Source organism: Aspergillus ruber (genome assembly GCF_000600275.1).
Source record: "Aspergillus ruber CBS 135680 unplaced genomic scaffold scaffold00055, whole genome shotgun sequence".
NCBI classification, from domain to species: Eukaryota; Fungi; Ascomycota; class Eurotiomycetes; order Eurotiales; family Aspergillaceae; genus Aspergillus; species Aspergillus ruber.
The window spans coordinates 52,674-70,248 of record NW_024467351.1 but is presented as its reverse complement, the minus strand read 5'-3'; the positions used below and the strand labels follow the sequence as shown (position 1 = coordinate 70,248).

General features: G+C 47.8%; 10 protein-coding genes across 10 annotated transcripts; 5 read left to right on the top strand and 5 right to left on the bottom strand.

Moving 5' to 3' along the window:
• Positions 1-889: 889 nt before the first annotated feature.
• EURHEDRAFT_467658 (putative dynamin GTPase) lies at positions 890-3,147 on the top strand (the record flags this gene model as incomplete). The annotated part of the gene is made up of 3 exons (XM_040785195.1): positions 890-2,287; positions 2,341-2,868; positions 2,926-3,147. The coding sequence occupies 3 exons, from the start codon at positions 890-892 to the stop codon at positions 3,145-3,147; spliced, it is 2,148 nt and encodes a 715-aa protein (XP_040633937.1).
• Positions 3,148-3,682: 535 nt separating this feature from the next.
• On the bottom strand, positions 3,683-6,509 carry EURHEDRAFT_467667 (uncharacterized protein; the record flags this gene model as incomplete). The annotated part of the gene is made up of 2 exons (XM_040785198.1): positions 3,683-5,824; positions 5,907-6,509. 2 exons carry the CDS (start codon positions 6,507-6,509, stop codon positions 3,683-3,685), a joined length of 2,745 nt encoding a protein of 914 aa, XP_040633936.1.
• Positions 6,510-7,312: 803 nt separating this feature from the next.
• EURHEDRAFT_314110 (uncharacterized protein) lies at positions 7,313-7,796 on the bottom strand. The gene has a single exon (XM_040778313.1). It carries the CDS (start codon positions 7,663-7,665, stop codon positions 7,378-7,380), a length of 288 nt encoding a protein of 95 aa, XP_040633935.1. The 5' UTR covers positions 7,666-7,796; the 3' UTR covers positions 7,313-7,377.
• A 278-nt stretch (positions 7,797-8,074) lies between these two features.
• Positions 8,075-8,746, bottom strand: EURHEDRAFT_382174 (uncharacterized protein; the record flags this gene model as incomplete). Its single annotated transcript, XM_040779501.1, has 2 exons — positions 8,075-8,219; positions 8,622-8,746. The coding sequence occupies 2 exons, from the start codon at positions 8,744-8,746 to the stop codon at positions 8,075-8,077; spliced, it is 270 nt and encodes an 89-aa protein (XP_040633934.1).
• EURHEDRAFT_417657 (uncharacterized protein) lies at positions 8,738-9,410 on the bottom strand. The gene has a single exon (XM_040783258.1). It carries the CDS (start codon positions 8,917-8,919, stop codon positions 8,749-8,751), a length of 171 nt encoding a protein of 56 aa, XP_040633933.1. The 5' UTR covers positions 8,920-9,410; the 3' UTR covers positions 8,738-8,748.
• A 248-nt stretch (positions 9,411-9,658) lies between these two features.
• On the top strand, positions 9,659-10,771 carry EURHEDRAFT_467707 (DUF4419 domain-containing protein; the record flags this gene model as incomplete). The annotated part of the gene is made up of 1 exon (XM_040785201.1): positions 9,659-10,771. The coding sequence occupies one exon, from the start codon at positions 9,659-9,661 to the stop codon at positions 10,769-10,771; it is 1,113 nt and encodes a 370-aa protein (XP_040633932.1).
• A 477-nt stretch (positions 10,772-11,248) lies between these two features.
• Positions 11,249-11,764, top strand: EURHEDRAFT_417654 (uncharacterized protein). Its single transcript, XM_040783257.1, has 2 exons — positions 11,249-11,603; positions 11,679-11,764. Exons 1-2 carry the CDS (start codon positions 11,442-11,444, stop codon positions 11,697-11,699), a joined length of 183 nt encoding a protein of 60 aa, XP_040633931.1. The 5' UTR covers positions 11,249-11,441; the 3' UTR covers positions 11,700-11,764.
• Positions 11,765-12,630: 866 nt separating this feature from the next.
• EURHEDRAFT_467642 (GMC family oxidoreductase) lies at positions 12,631-14,617 on the top strand (the record flags this gene model as incomplete). The annotated part of the gene is made up of 6 exons (XM_040785194.1): positions 12,631-12,664; positions 12,722-12,803; positions 12,849-13,119; positions 13,170-13,958; positions 14,015-14,351; positions 14,412-14,617. The coding sequence occupies 6 exons, from the start codon at positions 12,631-12,633 to the stop codon at positions 14,615-14,617; spliced, it is 1,719 nt and encodes a 572-aa protein (XP_040633930.1).
• Positions 14,618-14,786: 169 nt separating this feature from the next.
• Positions 14,787-16,075, bottom strand: EURHEDRAFT_527189 (uncharacterized protein). Its single transcript, XM_040787013.1, has 3 exons — positions 15,942-16,075; positions 15,624-15,888; positions 14,787-15,452 (listed from the first exon to the last, which is right to left on the bottom strand). Exons 1-3 carry the CDS (start codon positions 16,015-16,017, stop codon positions 15,170-15,172), a joined length of 624 nt encoding a protein of 207 aa, XP_040633929.1. The 5' UTR covers positions 16,018-16,075; the 3' UTR covers positions 14,787-15,169.
• A 366-nt stretch (positions 16,076-16,441) lies between these two features.
• Positions 16,442-17,477, top strand: EURHEDRAFT_417649 (uncharacterized protein). Its single transcript, XM_040783256.1, has 2 exons — positions 16,442-17,057; positions 17,114-17,477. Exons 1-2 carry the CDS (start codon positions 16,818-16,820, stop codon positions 17,357-17,359), a joined length of 486 nt encoding a protein of 161 aa, XP_040633928.1. The 5' UTR covers positions 16,442-16,817; the 3' UTR covers positions 17,360-17,477.
• Positions 17,478-17,575: the final 98 nt, after the last annotated feature.

Here is a 17,575-nt window from a genome sequence, read left to right as displayed (position 1 = left end):
AAAGATGATGAATGGGGATTGGAATCATTGGAAGAGGCAATTCGAACAGGAGAAGGATAGCAGGAAGGGTAGCCTGAGCTGAAGTCAGCCTAGGCCGCACCCATCCTGCACGAAACACAAGGAGAGCACAGTGCTCGAAAGCCCTGCGCAAACAGGCGGTCTGGGGCGAGGAAAAGGATCAGAAAGAGTATGGAAGGGGGCTAGTGCCCCAGGAACTTATATGGATAAGAGACTGTAGGATAGCTAACGGCCTCAAGTCCACGGATAATGGTCTGTCATAGCTCTAGGGCTCGGTATGGACAATAAACTTGATTAAATAATAATAAATAGTTCAGCAAGCAAAGATAAATATCTGGTGATGGTGGTAATTCTCTATGGTATCCGATCTTGCACTCTCTGGCCATGCAAGCAAAGTTCCGAGCCCAGACCAGAACTTTTTCCGTGAGGAATCAGCAACTTTTATTCAGTGCATTCCCAACCATTGGCACGTTTGTACATTTTGAGTGATATGAAATGCGTTTGAGCAGACTGTCCCGCATGGCACCGACCTGCAACGGTCCAGATTATTACTATCCAGTAAAGCAATGACTGGAGGCAGTCACCCTTTCTTTAGGAGGAAGGGTAATGGCATGGCGAAGGATGTTGGCAAGCCGTTTATCTTCTTTGTGTTGTCTACCCCTTTTGTTTCCTTTGTTTCGTTTTTTATTTATTTCCCTTCCTCCTTTCCTTCCTTCCTTCTTTCCTTCTTTCTTTCCACATGCTGGTATTCTAGCTAGTCACTTACCAATAGATTCTTCTGTTGCATGATCCTATTACCACCACGACATTCTAATTCTGTTTATTTTGTGGATCAGTTTTGATAAACTCAGCAAGTCTTCAGATTCATACCATGAAGACTGATTCGGAGAAAAATTGCGTTGTACCTGATTTGAATCGATTTGCAGACGCCCTTGGACTTCAGACATCCAAAACATCTGAAAGACTCAACCAGATAGACAGGGTTCGTGCTAACGGCGTTGGTGACCATGTTGCGCTACCACAGCTAGTGGTATGCGGGGATCAGTCTGCAGGGAAGAGCTCGGTGCTAGAAGGTATCAGTGGAATTCCTTTTCCTCGCCAGGATGGTCTCTGCACGCGATTTGCAACCGAAATTATTCTCCGCCACGAACCAGGAGAACAACGTGCTACGGCCATGATTATACCACATGTCTCTCGCACGGACGAGGAAAAGTCCAGCCTTGGCGCATTCCACCGCAACATCAGTGACTTCACAGAGTTGCCAATTATTGTTGAAGAAGCAAGAAGCATAATGGACATTCATGGACATGGTATTGGGTCAAATGCATCAGCATTTTCTGCGGATGTTCTCCGCCTGGAATTAGTCGGAAGCACGGGGCTACATCTGACAATGGTTGATCTGCCTGGATTAATATCTGTGTCCGAGAATGAACATGATGTCCAGCTTGTTCGGGATCTGGTGGATTCATATCTGGAGAATTCACGAACTATTATAATGGCTGTTGTTCCCGCGAGCAGTGATGTGGACACTCAAGGGATACTTCAACGGGCTCGCCACTTCGACAAAACCGGACTTCGGACTGTGGGGGTCATTACCAAACCTGATCTTATTAATGCTGGCACAGAACCCCGTGTTGCACGTCTGGCGAGGAATCTAGATGGTGCAAAATTGAACTTGGGGTTTTTTCTTCTCAAGAACCCTTCGCCTGCGGAATTGGAAGCAGGGACCACACTCCCAGAGCGTCGTAAGGTGGAATTGGAGTTCTTTTCTAGCGGAGCTTGGAAGGGGCAAGGCCTTGATCCATCGCGTATAGGAATAGATAACCTGCGATCATTCTTGCAAGATCTTCTCGACCATCACATTGAGCGTGAACTGCCCAAAGTCCGTCAGGATGTGCGGCGCTTGTTGAATGAGATTAATGAGGAGCTTGTCGACCTGGGAACAGAACGCAACTCACCAAACCAAATTCGCGTGTACTTGACACGGATCAGTAGTGACTTCCACAACTTGGTGAAGGCTGGAGTGGAAGGGGCCTATGGTGGCCATGACGCGGCCTTTTTTTACGTCAATGGTGAGGATATCTCTGTTCGCCTTCGTGCAGCTGTACACAAGGAGAATGAAAAATTTGCTAGCTACATGAGGCAGCATAGTGAAAAAAGAAAAGTGGTCGCCTATCAGAACTTGGAGGCGGATGAATCTCAGGAAGAGGAAGCTGAGAAAGGGCAAATTCTCATGACTGAGAAAGAAATGACATTGTGGGTTCAAGAGGTATGTATGAACATGTCTTAAGATCACATTTTAGTATGTCCTAATACAGGCAGGTATATCATAAAACACGGGGTCGAGAGCTGCCAGGCAACCGGAACCACTCCCTGCTTGCTGAGTTGTTTCATACGCAGTCAGAGCGATGGGGGGATATTAGCCGTCAGCATGTGGATGTTATCGTATCACTGGTGTCTCAATTTGTCCATGCTGCTTTGGCATTTGTTGTTAAAGACCTTGATGTCCGTGAAAGTTTAACCCAAGTGGTCAATGCTGCCCTGGGCATGAATATCCGAGAGGCACATGCGGAGCTGAACAGGCTTCTTCAAGATGAAGCACGCCATCCGATCACATATAACCATTACTACACAGACAACATTCAGAAGGCACGGCTTGATCGCTCAAAGGGACACCTGAAAGAATCTATGGATAGAGCAATCAATGAAGACTGGAATAGGACATCCCATATCAGCAATACGCCCAACGATATCAACCGACTGCTGTCATCTCTGCAAAACCGGCTGATTGTGGATATGACTGAGCAGGCTTGCGCTGATGCACGGACTGATTTAGCTGCCTATTACAAGGTATGCGTTGTGTCATAACTACACTCTGCATTTTGTCCCCGTTCTAATAATAATTAGGTTGCTATGAAAACATTTGTTGATAATGTGTGCCGTCAGGTCATTGAGCGACATATTCTTGACAGGCTCCCAATTGTTTTCAGCCCCATGATTGTCAGCACTTATGCCGATGAAGTATTGCTTGACTTGGCCACTGAATCACCCCAAGTCCGTCAACGTCGCACTGAGGCATGTCGGCTGCGAGAGGCTATAGAACGCAGCCTTCAAGATCTTGGAAATTGAAGGTAACTCACCTTTGGCTCCGTCCGTGTTTTTTTTTTTTTTTTTCTCGCTTTGGGTTTTCCCATGGACTTAACGCAAATGCGGGACCAATTTCTTTTTGTAATCTTTGTTGTTATTCAATCATAATTGTGTACGGTATATTACTCAGGTATTCTAGCTAAATGAATTAAACGATGCCTATCTACTTGAACAAGAACTAGATCACGACATGGAGTATCCGAAGGCGAGTCTTGTCTTGATCCTGTTGCTTCTCACAATGGACTGTACATGTGGGAAGTGGTGAAACTACTCACTGGATTCAATAGCCACAACCAGGAATTTCCTTATCACATGCTCTCTTGCACTTTTTTGCAAATGCTGCATACCTGCGGTGTCCGTTGTTCTTGATCTGCCATGGTTGTCCTGGTCCTATTGTTGACTGCAAGCTTTTCTTACTTTTTCTTTTTCTTTTTTAAACAAGGAACACAATTAAATAGGAAATAAAGTACATCTATTTTGTATACAGAAAAGAATATTCAAGAGACAAATAATAGTGTTAATGATGATCCCGGTGGTCTGGCGCGGTGGGCGCAGTGGTAAGCTGCGTGTTATGGTCGTATCCTCCTTCCACGTCGGGATCGTCCTGAGAACGCGCGTTGTTCCTATGGCGGAAGAATCGACGGTGGCTAGCAGAGGACAAGCGACTATTCTGAGACTCGATCGAACGTCGACCCTCGCCCGCGTCGGGGTGAGAAGGATATTGAACGGACGAGCTACGGCTTTGGCTCTGGCTCTGTCGCTCACTCCATTCCCTTTCCTCTTGCTCCTCTTGTACAGCCGTCGCCCGGCGGAGAAGATCTTCAGTGCGGTTCGTCCGCTCATCAAACACGTCTCCCATCATGTCCGCAGAAGAAAGATTCTGCATCCCAAACGAAAAGTCCACGTGCTTACGAGACGACTTGGTGTCGCCCCGAGCCTGTGCAGCAGCTGTGTCCATGCCTTTGCGGAGGATGGAGGGATGGCGCGCAGCACCATCGCCACTGTCCTCGGTGCTCTTCTTAGGGAGGTCATTCTCGGTAGAGGGGTCCGAAGGAGGAGGGTGGCCGGCTGCTGAGTTAGACAGTAACGACGAAAGACCTGCAAGGTGAAAAGGGATGTCGAGACGAGCACCAGGCCAGTTCATATGTGGTCCCTGGATACCGACCTCTTGCAGAACCACCATGAGCATGCAAATGAACTTGTTGCGCCGTTGCAGGCGAAGGCCTTCATTTTGCCAGCTGGACTTGTAAAAGAAGACGACATTGAGAGTCACTGAGAAGTTATTCGTCACTTCCCGCATTTCAGTGAGAATGTTAGACTGGAAATCGCGGCGTTCACTGGATACAAACTCCAGCAAACGCAGGCGCAAAGCTTCAAGCTGATCAATTGTTGTGCCATATTTGATCACAATGGGGACTGCTTCCGCGAGGGCGCCAGACCGGCGGTGGTTAAGGATGAAAAGTGAGCTCAAGTAAGAATTAGGGGCTTGCACAATATGACCCTCCATCTTCTTGAACTCTGTGTACAGCAGGGAAATCTGTTTCACAAAATAGTCATCCCCAAGACCAGCAGCCCCAGTATTACCATAGACTGTTATACGGTCACCGACATCAAACGGATGCTTGACGAACACAAAGATAACTGACTGGAGGAACTCGACTGCTGTAGTCGAGAAGAGCCAGGACAGAGCAAGAATGGTAGAGCCCGCAGAGGTAAGCACACCAGATGCAGAGGTGGAGATCAATGACAGGAAAACCATCAGGGTAATAATTAAGACAAAGACATCCAGGACATTACCAAGCCTTGACACCACAGAGTCAAGGTCTTTCAGAGAGGAAGTAATCGCCTTTCGTTCACGGCCAATTTCCACCAAGACCGCTTCAAACTCGTCCATGGAAAGATCCCCATTCAAATCCTTATCAAGCATTGCAAAGACAGTCTCGGCTTCTTCATTATCCTCAAAAGTCACTTTCAGGTCGTTAGGGAGGATAGTGTCAAATCCATCGCGCTTATAGGTCCTATAGAGTCGACGAGCCAGACCCTGAGAGCCTGGGACCGTCCGCAACAAGGCGAGGACAACTTGATAAGGATCATTACTGCTAGTGGCTTTGCGGCCGGTGAAGTCAGCAGCAACGGCGCCTGCCACATCGCCAACTTTATTCAGAGCACCTTTGGCCACCTTCTGCGCTTTACCGGCATATTGCAAAGGCTTCATAAAAGGCGAGCCATGGGCGCTTTGGCCCTGCTGGTCTCCAGAGTCGTCCTTCTCATCGGCGAGCTTTGTTCGAGAGAAGCCATACATTTTGGCCAGGGCGCCAATTTGAAACTTGTTGATCTCAATCCGGCCGGAATAAGTGCGTGAATGGTAGCTCATAGCAATCAATTGGACAAGGAATTTCTCAATGAGGTTCAGGATCGTCCACACAAAGATGGAAATAATTATCTTGTTGACCGTGTTTTCCCAGCCGCGTGTGTCCTTGTTGCCATCGACATGGTGATTCTTCATCGTGGGGAGGAAGGAAATCTCGACACCCAGGAACCAGAAAAAGAAGGTCCCAGCGAGCTCCAACTGCTTGGCTACGTCTCGCCATTTTTTCGCGTTGTTGGTGAAGATACTGGCAAGTATGCCCACGGGGAACGGAAGGCACTTCGCGACAATCTAGTAATGATTGATGGGATGTCAGCTCACATGCACCTAACTTTTCCTTGGTCGGGTATTGGAATAGAACGGTCACACATACCCTTCCCGCCCAAGCAGTTAGCCAGAGGATTTCCAACCAAACCGAAAACCAGAGCAGCGAAACACCACCCACGTTGGCTTCCGGAAAAGCCAGCGCACCCACCAACAGCGGGACCAACAATATCACAACCAATGGCACAATATAGGTGAGATAGCGTATGACAAAGCTTGATTCGTGGAGCTTTTTGACGAAACCGGCAATTTTGGTGGTAGGTTTCTCTGGTGGTTGGTAGAGGGCGGCGCGCTCGTGTAATGGGTTCGTTGCCTCGTCGAACTCGTCCACGGCAGATCGGCGCGAGCGAATAGAGTGGTGATCGCGACTTTTTTTGCTCTGGGCATCATGGGTGGACTGCGACACTACGCGCTCCGCCTCCATCACGGCAAGATCATCTCCCAGGCGCGTGTTTGTTTCCCTGGTACTGTACCGAGAACGTAGTGACGAAACATCATAGTCGTCGGGAGTTCTGGCTTTCACATGAGGTTCGTGACTAATATCCGAGCTATCGTGAACCTGATGGTCGTTGTCGGTCGTAGGGTGGCCACTGTTCAAATCGTTCTGATCGTGGAGCTTGGGGTCGGCCTTTTCGTTTACAGGACTTGACATGCTGGAAACGAGCTAAAGATATGAATGGATAGCCCAGCCCGAGAGAATACAATACGAGGAATTGTGGGGACTGGCTACAGCCAGAAAGAGAAGGGATAGACTTGAACAATAACGCCGCAAAAAAGTCGTAGGAAAAAGCAAATAGTTAAGAGAAAACGGAACAGAAAGGTTTTAAAAAAAATAAAATAAAATAAAAGAGTAGTCGGTGGGTTAAGGAAGAAGATCCAAAAAAACGACAGGGGAAATTTGCACGAAGATTGGATCGGATTAGGGTTGGAGACTGGATGCGGGGAGGGCCAATGAAATGGCAAATGGACAATCCTCGGGGGTTGTTAAAGCACGACCAGAGTTATTGATTGCCACAAGACCCTTAGTCCCCACTCGATAAAGCTTGGAGGAACAGAGGAACCTTGCTCAGACCCACATTGCTTTTTACATAAGCCCAGCATCTCAGAGTTTTAAAAATTTGCAGCTACGTACCGGGGATATGGAGTCCTATGTACACGTCAAAGCAAAAGTTCACATTTTAGCTAGAATGCTAAGACGGGGTGTCAGAACAGTTACTCACTAGAGCATAGGAGTACTTGTACTCTGGGTCCCGATCTCATCTACCGGGTTCCTCATACCCCATAGTTATTTAGCTAACCAACCAATCAACTAACTAATGCCAGTTCAGTGGATAGCCGGTAAGCGAGATGACAGATGACATTGCCACCTCGTCTAATTAATAGTGTGATGAACAGTGCGGGCCAAACCCGAAATAGGTACTTGCGAGCGCATCAGTCTGCTGTCTACTACGTACATATGTACAGAGCCAATGCGCGGGGCTTTGGGTCAAGGTACTTAACTGATATTATTAGTTGTGGCATTATAGTTGGCACGCCGTGGCATTTGACGTACGGATCGCACCCGCGCCCGCACGGCATCCACCAAAATGCCGGATTCCTTGGAATGCAACGAGGAATGCTTGGGTATTCTGGGTATTTCTCGCACACAGTTGACTCGGACGGCGGAGGTTTCCGGAAGAGACACGGAACTTGGTGCGGACTGCGAAAGTTACCGCAGCAAGATTGACAAACGATATAGGCATAAAATGTATATATTGAGTTATATGGACATACGATGAAGGGGTGACTGGATATATGGAGAAGCACATTAACAGAACCACAAACAGTCTAAACAAGCCAAACAGGAAAGGGGTGAGTGAGTGTATACGGCCTGGACGCCATCCAGTAGACCTCCAGGGATACAGTGGTATGCCAGTTTCAAGTTCTATACCATGCCACAACAAGTAGGTCAAGACAAGGCAGTTGACAATAAGTTCAGAATGGTAGCAGTGAATCCCATGCTATAACAAGGCAGAAATTTATGTTACTCCCCCTTTGGAAGCCCAGAATCATTCTTGCAGGGAACTCCGCATCTGTCACCACCGATCAGTATGTATTTACTCCACCCTCTCAATCGGTTCCACGAGACTTACGCATAGCCCATCACATTTCCGCCGAAATGGAGTTGGTCAAGCACACCACCCTTGTGAAGTCCGGCAGGGTTCCAGGTTTGAAGAACTATCGGTGCACCTCCCGATGAGAGGTGATCTCGGGGTCGCAGATATCAGCGGATCCACAGTGCTTGCCGTCCTTAACCTTCGGGTCGATTGGGCCATTATTGCCGTCCATCGCAGTGAATTTGATGCGGTAGCTACCAAGGCCACTGTTATAGGTCAGCGTTCAACAGAGAAGCTTGAATAGGGCCTTGTAATATATACGGGTCGCCGAATTTTGTTCACCAGAACTCTGGATGTTGTCGTCTCAAGAGCACGAGTCCCATTGGTCAGTTTCGTGGGTAGTTCTGGCTGTGCTCCTAGACTTCTCAGTAGGAGTAGCTACTGCCTTGCAGTTTCCCTGTATCGAAATGATGAACTTCATTTAATTCTTGAATCTCCCATTGCTCGCTTCTTACTCCGCCTTGGGTAGTAATTTCCAAAATACAGTTTCCAAAGCCTTCCTGGGTAGCAGGGAGGGTAGCCTAAGCTGAATCCCTGCTTAGGCCACACCCACCCTGCCCTTCGGCGAACCACAAGGAGAGCACTGTGCTCGAAAGCCCTGCACATACAGGCGGTTTGGGGCGAGGAAAAAGATCGGAAAGATGATATAGGGGGCCAGTGCCTCAGGAACATATAGGGGTAAGAGGCTGTAGAATAGCTGCTGGCCTCGAGTCCATGAATCATGGTCTGTCATAGCTAGAAGATATTAACGAATTGATATTCCTGTCTAAACCAACTAGTAGCCATCGACGAGAATATCGAATCTGGAGAAGATAAGAAAATAAGAGGCAGTCTATTTACGTGAAGAAGTCCCATATGGTTGTGTGTGGTCTCGCTAAGCAGCTTGTTTGTCTTGATTGCTTCCATGGTATTGTTTGCCGTGTTGATGATGTTTGCTGATGAAGGCGCTGGGCTGAGCCGTTACAGACACAGCCCGCAGGAAACTGGCAACAAAAAGAAAATCTGGAGTAGAAGATAAAGAAGGTGAGAGTAACAGTGGCTTTGTGGATGAAGACAGACCTCATATGAATGGGAAGTGCTGCAAGAGATGCTTGTGGGAGAAAGGATGGAAGCAGGGAAGAACACAGTCAGCACAATGGGATCTATAAATTCTTGAAAACAAGATGGTCAAGGGGAGCCAAAACCGGCTACCCTTTGCAACTGCAGTGAGAGTGTCTTGATAGATGATGTTGAACCAAATAGCAACAAAAGTCCCATTTGAGACTAGCGTTGAGGGGCGTGGAGGGAAAGCCTGTGGTTGTGGGAATATGCTCACTTGATGCCAAGACGGGAGTTGGTTAGCAGGACTCTTAAAACGGCGCCGAAGTAGCCCTTTTCGGCCGCCTGCTAACCATCACATCAGTAAATCGGGTAGACATGTGTATGTTTTCGATGAAACGTGCGCCAAGAACTGCAGGAAATTTTGAATACGCTAAATAGTAATGATGGACTATAGGATGTTGACACAGCCACACAAGGTGACAAATCCACAAGGCAACCAAACTCTGTACAATTGTGGCTGGCTGATCATTTCCCACCCACCTTATTTATATCGGCAGTTTCTCACTTCTACAAGTATTCAATCACTCATAACCTCAACTTCAAAATGCCTGTCTCACTACAAGCCGCAGACCACCAAGCAAAAGAGTGGACGCAGGAGAAACAGTCCACCACCGAAGACCTCTTCAAAGCCTCATGTCCCAACAACCACCGTGCCTCAAAACAAATCATTCAAAGCGCCTTCTCCCATTCCCTGGATGGTCATCACATCACTTCGTCCAAGAATGGCTTCGTTTATGCTCTCTATCACGCATACAGCCACCATCACCACCTCACGATCCGCCCAGACGATGTCTGGTTTGCCATCCTAAATCAAATCAACTTCTACGTCAATGCGCATGCAGAGGAGTTGCGCTCCTTTTTTGTCGCTCACGAAGGGCAAAAGGAGCTTACTGTCGTTGAAGCCGGTACGATCCATACCGTGGATTTCGGTGCTTTAGCGGTCACGATGACAAATGAGATTCAAAAGAACGTCCTAGATCCGGAGCTTCAAAAATGGATTATGCCAGAATTCAGTACCACTACTGATAACGACAAGGTTGTTGCTGCCATCCAGATGATGGGTACCATGCAGAAATACTTCAGCTACACGATGTATCTGATGTGTGGCATCCCCAGTGTGACTTTACTCGGCGAGCGTGACGACTGGGAATTGTTGCTCAAGAAATTGGATAAAATCCCACAACTGGGCAAAGAACCTGCTCAATTTGCAGAATTCCTTACTCCCGTCCTGAAGAGATTTGTCGCCTGCTTTGACGATCCCACATCGTCCAGCCTCCGAGACTTCTGGGGTAAATGCGCTCATTACTACAGCGGTGGAAGTGGCCCTACCTATCTATCAGGCTGGGTAACGGCATTCTGCTTCTGGAATGAAGATGGTAAGCCTTTGTATCACGGCCGACCGGGTGAATGGGACACTGGCTGCGAGCTTGATGGCGTTCTTTTCCATCGAGTCGAAACAGATGATATCCCCGCTGGATACGCTTCGGTCCCTGTGAAACTCGATGACAACGGTAAAGAATACGATACCACAATGCTTGCCGGTATGGTGGGTATTCAAGCCAGTTCCAGTGGTCAGTCACTTGAAGGTGCTTCGGAGACTGGGTTGGATTCGATTCAGCCGGTGTCGGGATGGTGGATGTATGAGAAGTCTAATTAGTCGAGCTCGCGGGAGCAGACAAAGGAGTACTTCAATAGGGTTTGATCTTGCCAGTGATAAATGTCAACAATACTCAATGGCAATCTACTGACTTAAGCTGTATCTTGCTATATGGATTTGCTGCAGTAGGGGGCGATAGGTTTATCAGTATTGCTAATGCAAAAACTATATTTCGATTTCATACCACAAAGGCTTATAAGCGTATCGTCACGTAGTTAATAATGGGCAATCATATTCGCTATAGTTATATCATGATTATTTCTATGATATGCTATCTACAATTATCATCGTTGTCACAATACCACGGCGATCAATACGATGCAGCAGTTGTAATAGGAAAGGTAGTGGTATGTAATATATACCATCCGGATATTGATAAAAAGTTTCAAAAATACGAATTCAACATAGCCACAGCGCGGAGAATAAAGCCGACTAGCCGCTCTGTGTTATGTGGATTGCCTCGTTGGAAGAGGACAGACATCTGCGAAAGACAATAAAATCGTGTCTTTTGATATTGTGCAGCCAATGTATACTTACATCACCTCTTAACTACTAGTAAACTGACTAGTTAGTTACCTACATAAAAGAGACACGCCTTAGTTTATCTTTCAATTTCCACGCCTCATCACCAGCTTCATCATTGATTCAAGTTTCTCCGCAAATTTACACCATGGCTAACAGCATTATATCAGACGATGGTGCCACCAGTGAGGAACAGCTTTCTCGCATGGCCAAGCACATTGATGGCCTACAGAAACAAAACCCCGACTCCGACTTCAAAACTAGTTCGCAGTGGTGGGCACCGAACGTCAATCTTGGTGTTGATCTTCAGGTAAGTTGATCTTCAGGTAAGTTAAGAACCATCGAGGACATAGATTCTGACTGATCTTTTACTCTCCTGATGAAGACTCGAGAGAGAGACCAATGACAAGCTCAACATCTGTATCGCAAAAGTATGTACGGCCATGTTCACTCCAGACGCCACGGCCGAGGCACGCGATGAGGTGACGATGGTCCTTACTGGGCATCCAGACATCCTGGCACGGGTTGATTCTGTGATCTTCCGGAATGAGCAGGCTTTGGCTCGTATGCATGTGTTTGCCATGTCAGAAGCAGCTGCTGGTAGAGATGTTTTTTTTGGAAATTGTGCGGCAGGACAGAATGAGCGGTTACGCTTTTTTTTTTTTTTTTTTTTGTTGTTGCTCTTTTTTGCCTTAATACGTTTTGCTAGCTGGACCTAATTGTCGGCCAGACTGAGATGCTGACCAAACGAGCAACGAACTCGTCCGACTTGATTCGGAGCCAACTGCATCGCTCAATGACAGTCTGCTATCACCACCGAGAGATGTCTCAGGGACCCTGAGCAAAAGGCGGATCCGAAAAGCCCGAGCAATCACCCGCGCAAGATCATTTAACATTCCTTTCACTCCGCCGCATCCTTAGCTTCCGGCTAGACACATCTCGGCCTTAACAAATACGAAAATTATGGGTCCCATATCAAGCCTGCGTAGCCTCGACTAGGCCCACGCATTGCTGGCACAGCCATCCTGAATAAGAATGGTCTAGCTGAGTGCATAATTAAACATTTATGTACTCCCGGTGTCTCCGCTACTAACTGGCTTCTGAGGTCCTAATCTCTCCATCTGGGGTCGTTATCAGCTATGCATCAAAATGACGTGACCCGGCCTCTTGATATAATAGCTCCATCAATACTATCCAGTGCCATTAATCTGTAATCGAATTCCAATGCTGGCTAGTGGGTAGTTAAGCAGGAAAAATCAAGTTTTCGAATCAATCTGAGTTCTACCTACCTTCCAGCCATGTCCACAGGAAACGTCAAGAACATAACCGTGCCAGAAATGGCCAATGAGTTCGATTTCATCGTCGTCGGAGGTATGTAGCTAGTACATATTGCTTCAGGTAGATCATACATACTAACCCTCATCACAGGTGGGACTGCTGGGAATGTGGTTGCCGGCCGGCTAGCCGAGAACCCCAAAGTTTCCGTACTGGTGATCGAAGCAGGTCGAGGGTACGGTTTCTACCTCTTTTCCATATTTCACTGACCGAGGTTTAGCGATCCCGAGAATATCGGGGAGATCACCACTCCCGCTCGCGCCTTCGAGTGCCGCAATGGCCCCAATGACTGGAAGTACAAAGCCACAATGATCGACCGCGAGGATTATACCCGCGTGGAGAAGCCTAACACACGAGGGAAAGTGTTGGGTGGCAGCAGTTGCCTCAACTACTACACCTGGGTGCGCGGCAGCAAGGCGACCTTTGACGACTGGGAAGAGTTTGGTGGCAGCGGCTGGAATTGGGAGGGAGTCAAGGAATATTTTGATAAGGTGTGTCCTTGTCCTCCCTCATTTCTACTCTATCTAATCTAATTCGACAGCCCGTCACTTATCATGATGACAATAATAACTACCCACATGTGAGGAACATTGGTTTGGGTGGTCCACTTCACATCGGGCACGCGGACTTAGTGCCCGAACTGCAGCCGTTTCGAGATGCGTTGCTCAAAGCCTGGCAGAGCAAGGGCCTCAAAGTCAACGATGATATTTATTCGGGCTATGTGTCAGGTCTGACTCACTGCGCTACCAGTATCTACAAGGGCGTTCGCTCCTCAAGCTGGTCATTTCTTGTGGGTAAGCCTAACATCCAAGTCCTGTCATCTTCCTACGGGAAGCGGTTGATTATCAATGACAACTGCGCCACTGGAATTGAAGTCGGCGGGCCCAATGACGAAGATATTACCATCAGGGCGCGCAAGGAAGTCATTGTCGCTGGTGGAGTGTACGAGTCACCGAAGCTGCTGATGTTGTCGGGTATCGGGCCGGAAAAAGAACTGGCGCAGTTCGCCATCAAGGCTACTGTTGATTCGCCTCATGTGGGCCGAAACTTGATTGACCATCCCATCTTGTCGCATGTCTTTCGCCTGAAAGATGGCTTAGGCCTGGATGATCATTTGCTGCGCGCCGGTCCGCAAAAGGAAGGCGCAGTCACGGCTTATAATCGGGACCACACTGGGGCGCTGGCCAGCGGTCTGCTAGAGCTAGTGGGATTCCCTCGCATTGATGACCGCCTAAACAAGATCCAGGCGTACGTGAAGGCAAAGCAGGAGAATGGAGGGAAGGATCCATTTGGACCGTCGGGGCAGCCGCACTTCGAAATTGACTTTGTGGTGAGCATCTAGATGTCTAATTTAAGACCCGCCTAAATAACAGCTGGATTGTACAGCCAATGTTCGCGGACGCATTTCAGTGGCACTTCCCCATCCCTCCGGAGGGAACCTGGCTGACGACGATTGTCGACCTATTGCGTCCCATGTCAAAGCCGGGCTGGGTCAAGCTGCAGTCGGCCAACCCAGTAGATCAGCCACACATCAACGTAAACTTCTTCGAGAACCATCTTGACGTGATCGCTCTGCGAGAGGGTGTCCGCTTTGTGGATGATATTCTCATGACGGGCGAGGGATTCCGGGACATCATCGGCGAGGACTATCCTTGGCCCATGCCGCGTAACTCGGACGAAGCAATGGATAAGATGGTCTTAGAACGCGCTCAGATTGGATTCCGTAAGAGCCCAAGAAGAATGCCACGATTGATTTTACGTTGCTGATTGATTTTGGTTACAGATCCTTGCGGGACCTGCCGCCTGTCAAAGGACATCGAACATGGTGTGGTCGATGGAGGACTCAAGGTGCACGGCCTGAAAAATGTCCGGGTGATTGATGCGTCGGTGTTCCCTGTCATTCCAGATTGTCGTATCCAGAATGCCGTCTACATGGTTGGTGAGAAGGGTGCCGATCTCATCAAGGCTGACCACAAGGATCTCTACTAAGGAGGCTATATTGCATTACTGATGAAGGTGGGCTACATTTGGTCAAATATATCGTTGAGAAAATTCAAACTGCTTATAGAAAATCTGGTAGTCGTCAACTAATCACTAACGGAATTCGCTGTGAAATAAATTCAGAGACAAAGAATTCAAAGTGCATGAAAATGTATGTGTTGGCCATAGTCAATGGATGCTGGCTGCATAACTGTAGTCCAGTCATATATGGAAGTCAACAGGATCAATGTTGGTTTCAAAATTGAACATAAAGAGTATGATCTTGAAGAGATGTGGTGAGATCGATACTAATCTTGTTGACATCATGCCTTTGCTTGTTAGCGAACCATGAAAAGCACCTTGATGGATAATAACGTTGCTGCTTGACCAGGTCCAAGTCTCCGTTTGCAGCACAATAAGTAAGGTCATTCTCGTAGCCGATCGTTTAATCCAGCATATTGGTAATCGGGTGTGCTTTGTTATCTATGTTGGTATTATTGAATTAGGTCTTCTATTGCTTGTCCTTCGTGCCAAGGGGCAGCTTTCTGCGATATTGGTTAACTAGATGCGCAACCCATTTGTGAGAGCAGATACCTGGAACTCATCTTCTCCAAGGCCTTCCTGAAAGATAGCTTTCTTGAGCGTTGACAGGATAAAATACCGACCCTGAGTTAAAGCTTCGTGGTTAATTCCCACGCTTTCCAGCCCTTTGCGCAGTTGCCGCCAGGCCTCCCTTCCATTCATCGAGAGCGAGTCATTTGAAACAACCGATCCTTCGCGTCTACCGGAATAGATTTCGTTGATTAATACCCTCAACAGCTGCTCGACATGTGCTTGCGAGGATCTAGAAACATATTAGCACATATCCACATCGTAAAATCTTATCTCATCAGCGCAATTATGCCTATTTTATCATATTAATACTCAACAAGTTGATCAGACCCATGTACGACGACAGCCTCGTCCGAATTTCCCCCAATTCCTCCGTTCTCCATCCCTCCCGTTCCCAGGTGACCTGGGTGTCTGGTCCGACATTTTCAAAATGTTTCTTGGATTTGCAGATCTAGTAGTGTCAAGTGACAGTTCGGCGGTTCTCTGTCGAGCTCTAAAAGGGACGTGTCGCTCGAGTTGGTATCTTCCAGGTTCTCCTTGGTGGTGTCGAGGGCTACGAGGAGAGAGCTCGTTTTGGACTTGTTTGGATAGGTCGGAGGTGAAGAAGGAATGATGGAAGGCACGCGCTAATGATCGGATTGTTGTGATGTGGTCTGTGAAGGTTTTGGCTGTTGGTTATTGTTGTGTTGTTGTTGTTGTGCGCGAGGGTGTCATCTCATACTTATGTTTATGTCGCGAATAGCTGTGAGCGTGCCGTTGATCACTGCGTCGCCTTGGGTGTGAATGGTCGAATACATGATGGAGTTATTGTTTTCTACTTCAACCAGTCTTCGGTGGGAGGAGATTCATTTTGGTAGTGGAAGAAGTCTGGGCGATAAGCAGACGAGGCTGAGTTCAGAGCAAGTAGACTAGCCTGCATATCATATTACAAGCAATCAGCCATGACACCTCATCACCTGTTCAGCTGAACCTCTTTTTCTTCGTTTCATTATGACCATCACGGTGTAAGTCAACTTCATTGCAGCATTATAAATGTTTCTGTCCCATATAAAGCTCCAATCAACGACGGACGACTACGGTCTCCAGACACTCTCTGAACCCGCAGACGCATGTGTGGAGTATGCAAGACCCCAGTCGCATCACATCAACTAAACTAAAGTACGTCACTATCAGCATCGTTCCGTTCACGGCCTGACGGGAAACCGCGAAACAACCTGGGCTCACAAGCAAACGAAGATATTCTGGCCACAAGGGTTCGTGGCCCGCGATCTCCCCGATGGCCGGATCTTAACATTTGGGTACGATGTTAATATAATCCGCGCCCTGCACGTGTCCGGCTCCAACACGTTACGAGATCATGGAAAGTCGCTAGCTCATGACCTAGCGATGCGGAGGATGAGGTCCCGAACCGTCCGAACCCTCAGGTCACCAAGTACTGCAGGCTGCAATAAACTGACTTGCAACAGAACAAACGCCCCTTCATCTTCGTCGCGCATAACTTAGGCAGACTTGTAGTCGAGCAGGCCCTCCTCATCTCCCACGGCGCCGCACAACAACACTTAAGCAGATCTTGGCATCCACCACTGCAATCGTCTTCATGGGAACTCCGCACATCGGCTCGACAATCGCCGACTGGACTATGCCTCTTATGTGTCTCGGTAACGTGCTCCACAGAGCAAATAAGGACATCGTCAAAGTTCTGCGGCCCGGGTCAGAGGTGCTTGTGAATTTGCAGCAGGAGTTTCCTACCATGTTGGAGGATTATCGCCGGAATCATAATAAGAAAATAGAAATCTCCTTCTTTTTTGAGGGATTGCCAGTAACTGGCATCAGAAAAGTATGCAGCCCCGCAGATGCTTTAAGTTCGATCACTTATTGAGTAACTTTGGATAGTACCCGATCACTCCACTATCCTCAGCGCTCATCCCAATCGCAGTGTCCACGGTGACCACATGCAAAAGTCTAAGTTTGCCAGTGCCAGAGATCCGGGCTATGTGGCTGTTAGTGATCAGCTATGGTTATGGGTGGAAGTACTGCAGAGAGAACGTGAAGCGCAGGTTCAGGCTCAGGTTTTTCAGGAACCTCAGCCTCAGCAGGAGCCTGCAGATTTCAAGAATTCTCGAATGCATATCTTACTGACTCTGGAGGTGGGCTGATATTCCAGGGAAGTCAGACTGCTGGAAGGGATATTAATTTGAATGCTGTAACTTACCGGTATCCGCTTGAATAGAAGGAGCTCAATATATATATCCAGAACACGAAGATGGCTGATTGATCGTACAATGTCTCGCGACTTGTGTGAAGCTGGTGGAAAGAATTCATGCTCGTATGCCTTGCCTATACGAACCGAGATTC

Coding starts and splice junctions, on each gene's coding strand:
- EURHEDRAFT_314110 (XM_040778313.1), bottom strand. CDS start 7,665: ATGTGCTTCTCCATATATCCAGTCACCCCTTCATCGTATGTCCATATA.
- EURHEDRAFT_417657 (XM_040783258.1), bottom strand. CDS start 8,919: ATGGAAGCAATCAAGACAAACAAGCTGCTTAGCGAGACCACACACAAC.
- EURHEDRAFT_417654 (XM_040783257.1), top strand. CDS start 11,442: ATGGCTAACAGCATTATATCAGACGATGGTGCCACCAGTGAGGAACAG. Junction 11,604..11,678: donor ATCTTGGTGTTGATCTTCAG/GTAAGTTGATCT, acceptor CTCCTGATGAAG/ACTCGAGAGAGAGACCAATG.
- EURHEDRAFT_527189 (XM_040787013.1), bottom strand. CDS start 16,017: ATGTATTCGACCATTCACACCCAAGGCGACGCAGTGATCAACGGCACG. Junction 15,889..15,941: donor TATTCGCGACATAAACATAA/GTATGAGATGAC, acceptor AATAACCAACAG/CCAAAACCTTCACAGACCAC. Junction 15,453..15,623: donor ATGTCGGACCAGACACCCAG/GTCACCTGGGAA, acceptor ATATGTTTCTAG/ATCCTCGCAAGCACATGTCG.
- EURHEDRAFT_417649 (XM_040783256.1), top strand. CDS start 16,818: ATGGGAACTCCGCACATCGGCTCGACAATCGCCGACTGGACTATGCCT. Junction 17,058..17,113: donor CAGTAACTGGCATCAGAAAA/GTATGCAGCCCC, acceptor AACTTTGGATAG/TACCCGATCACTCCACTATC.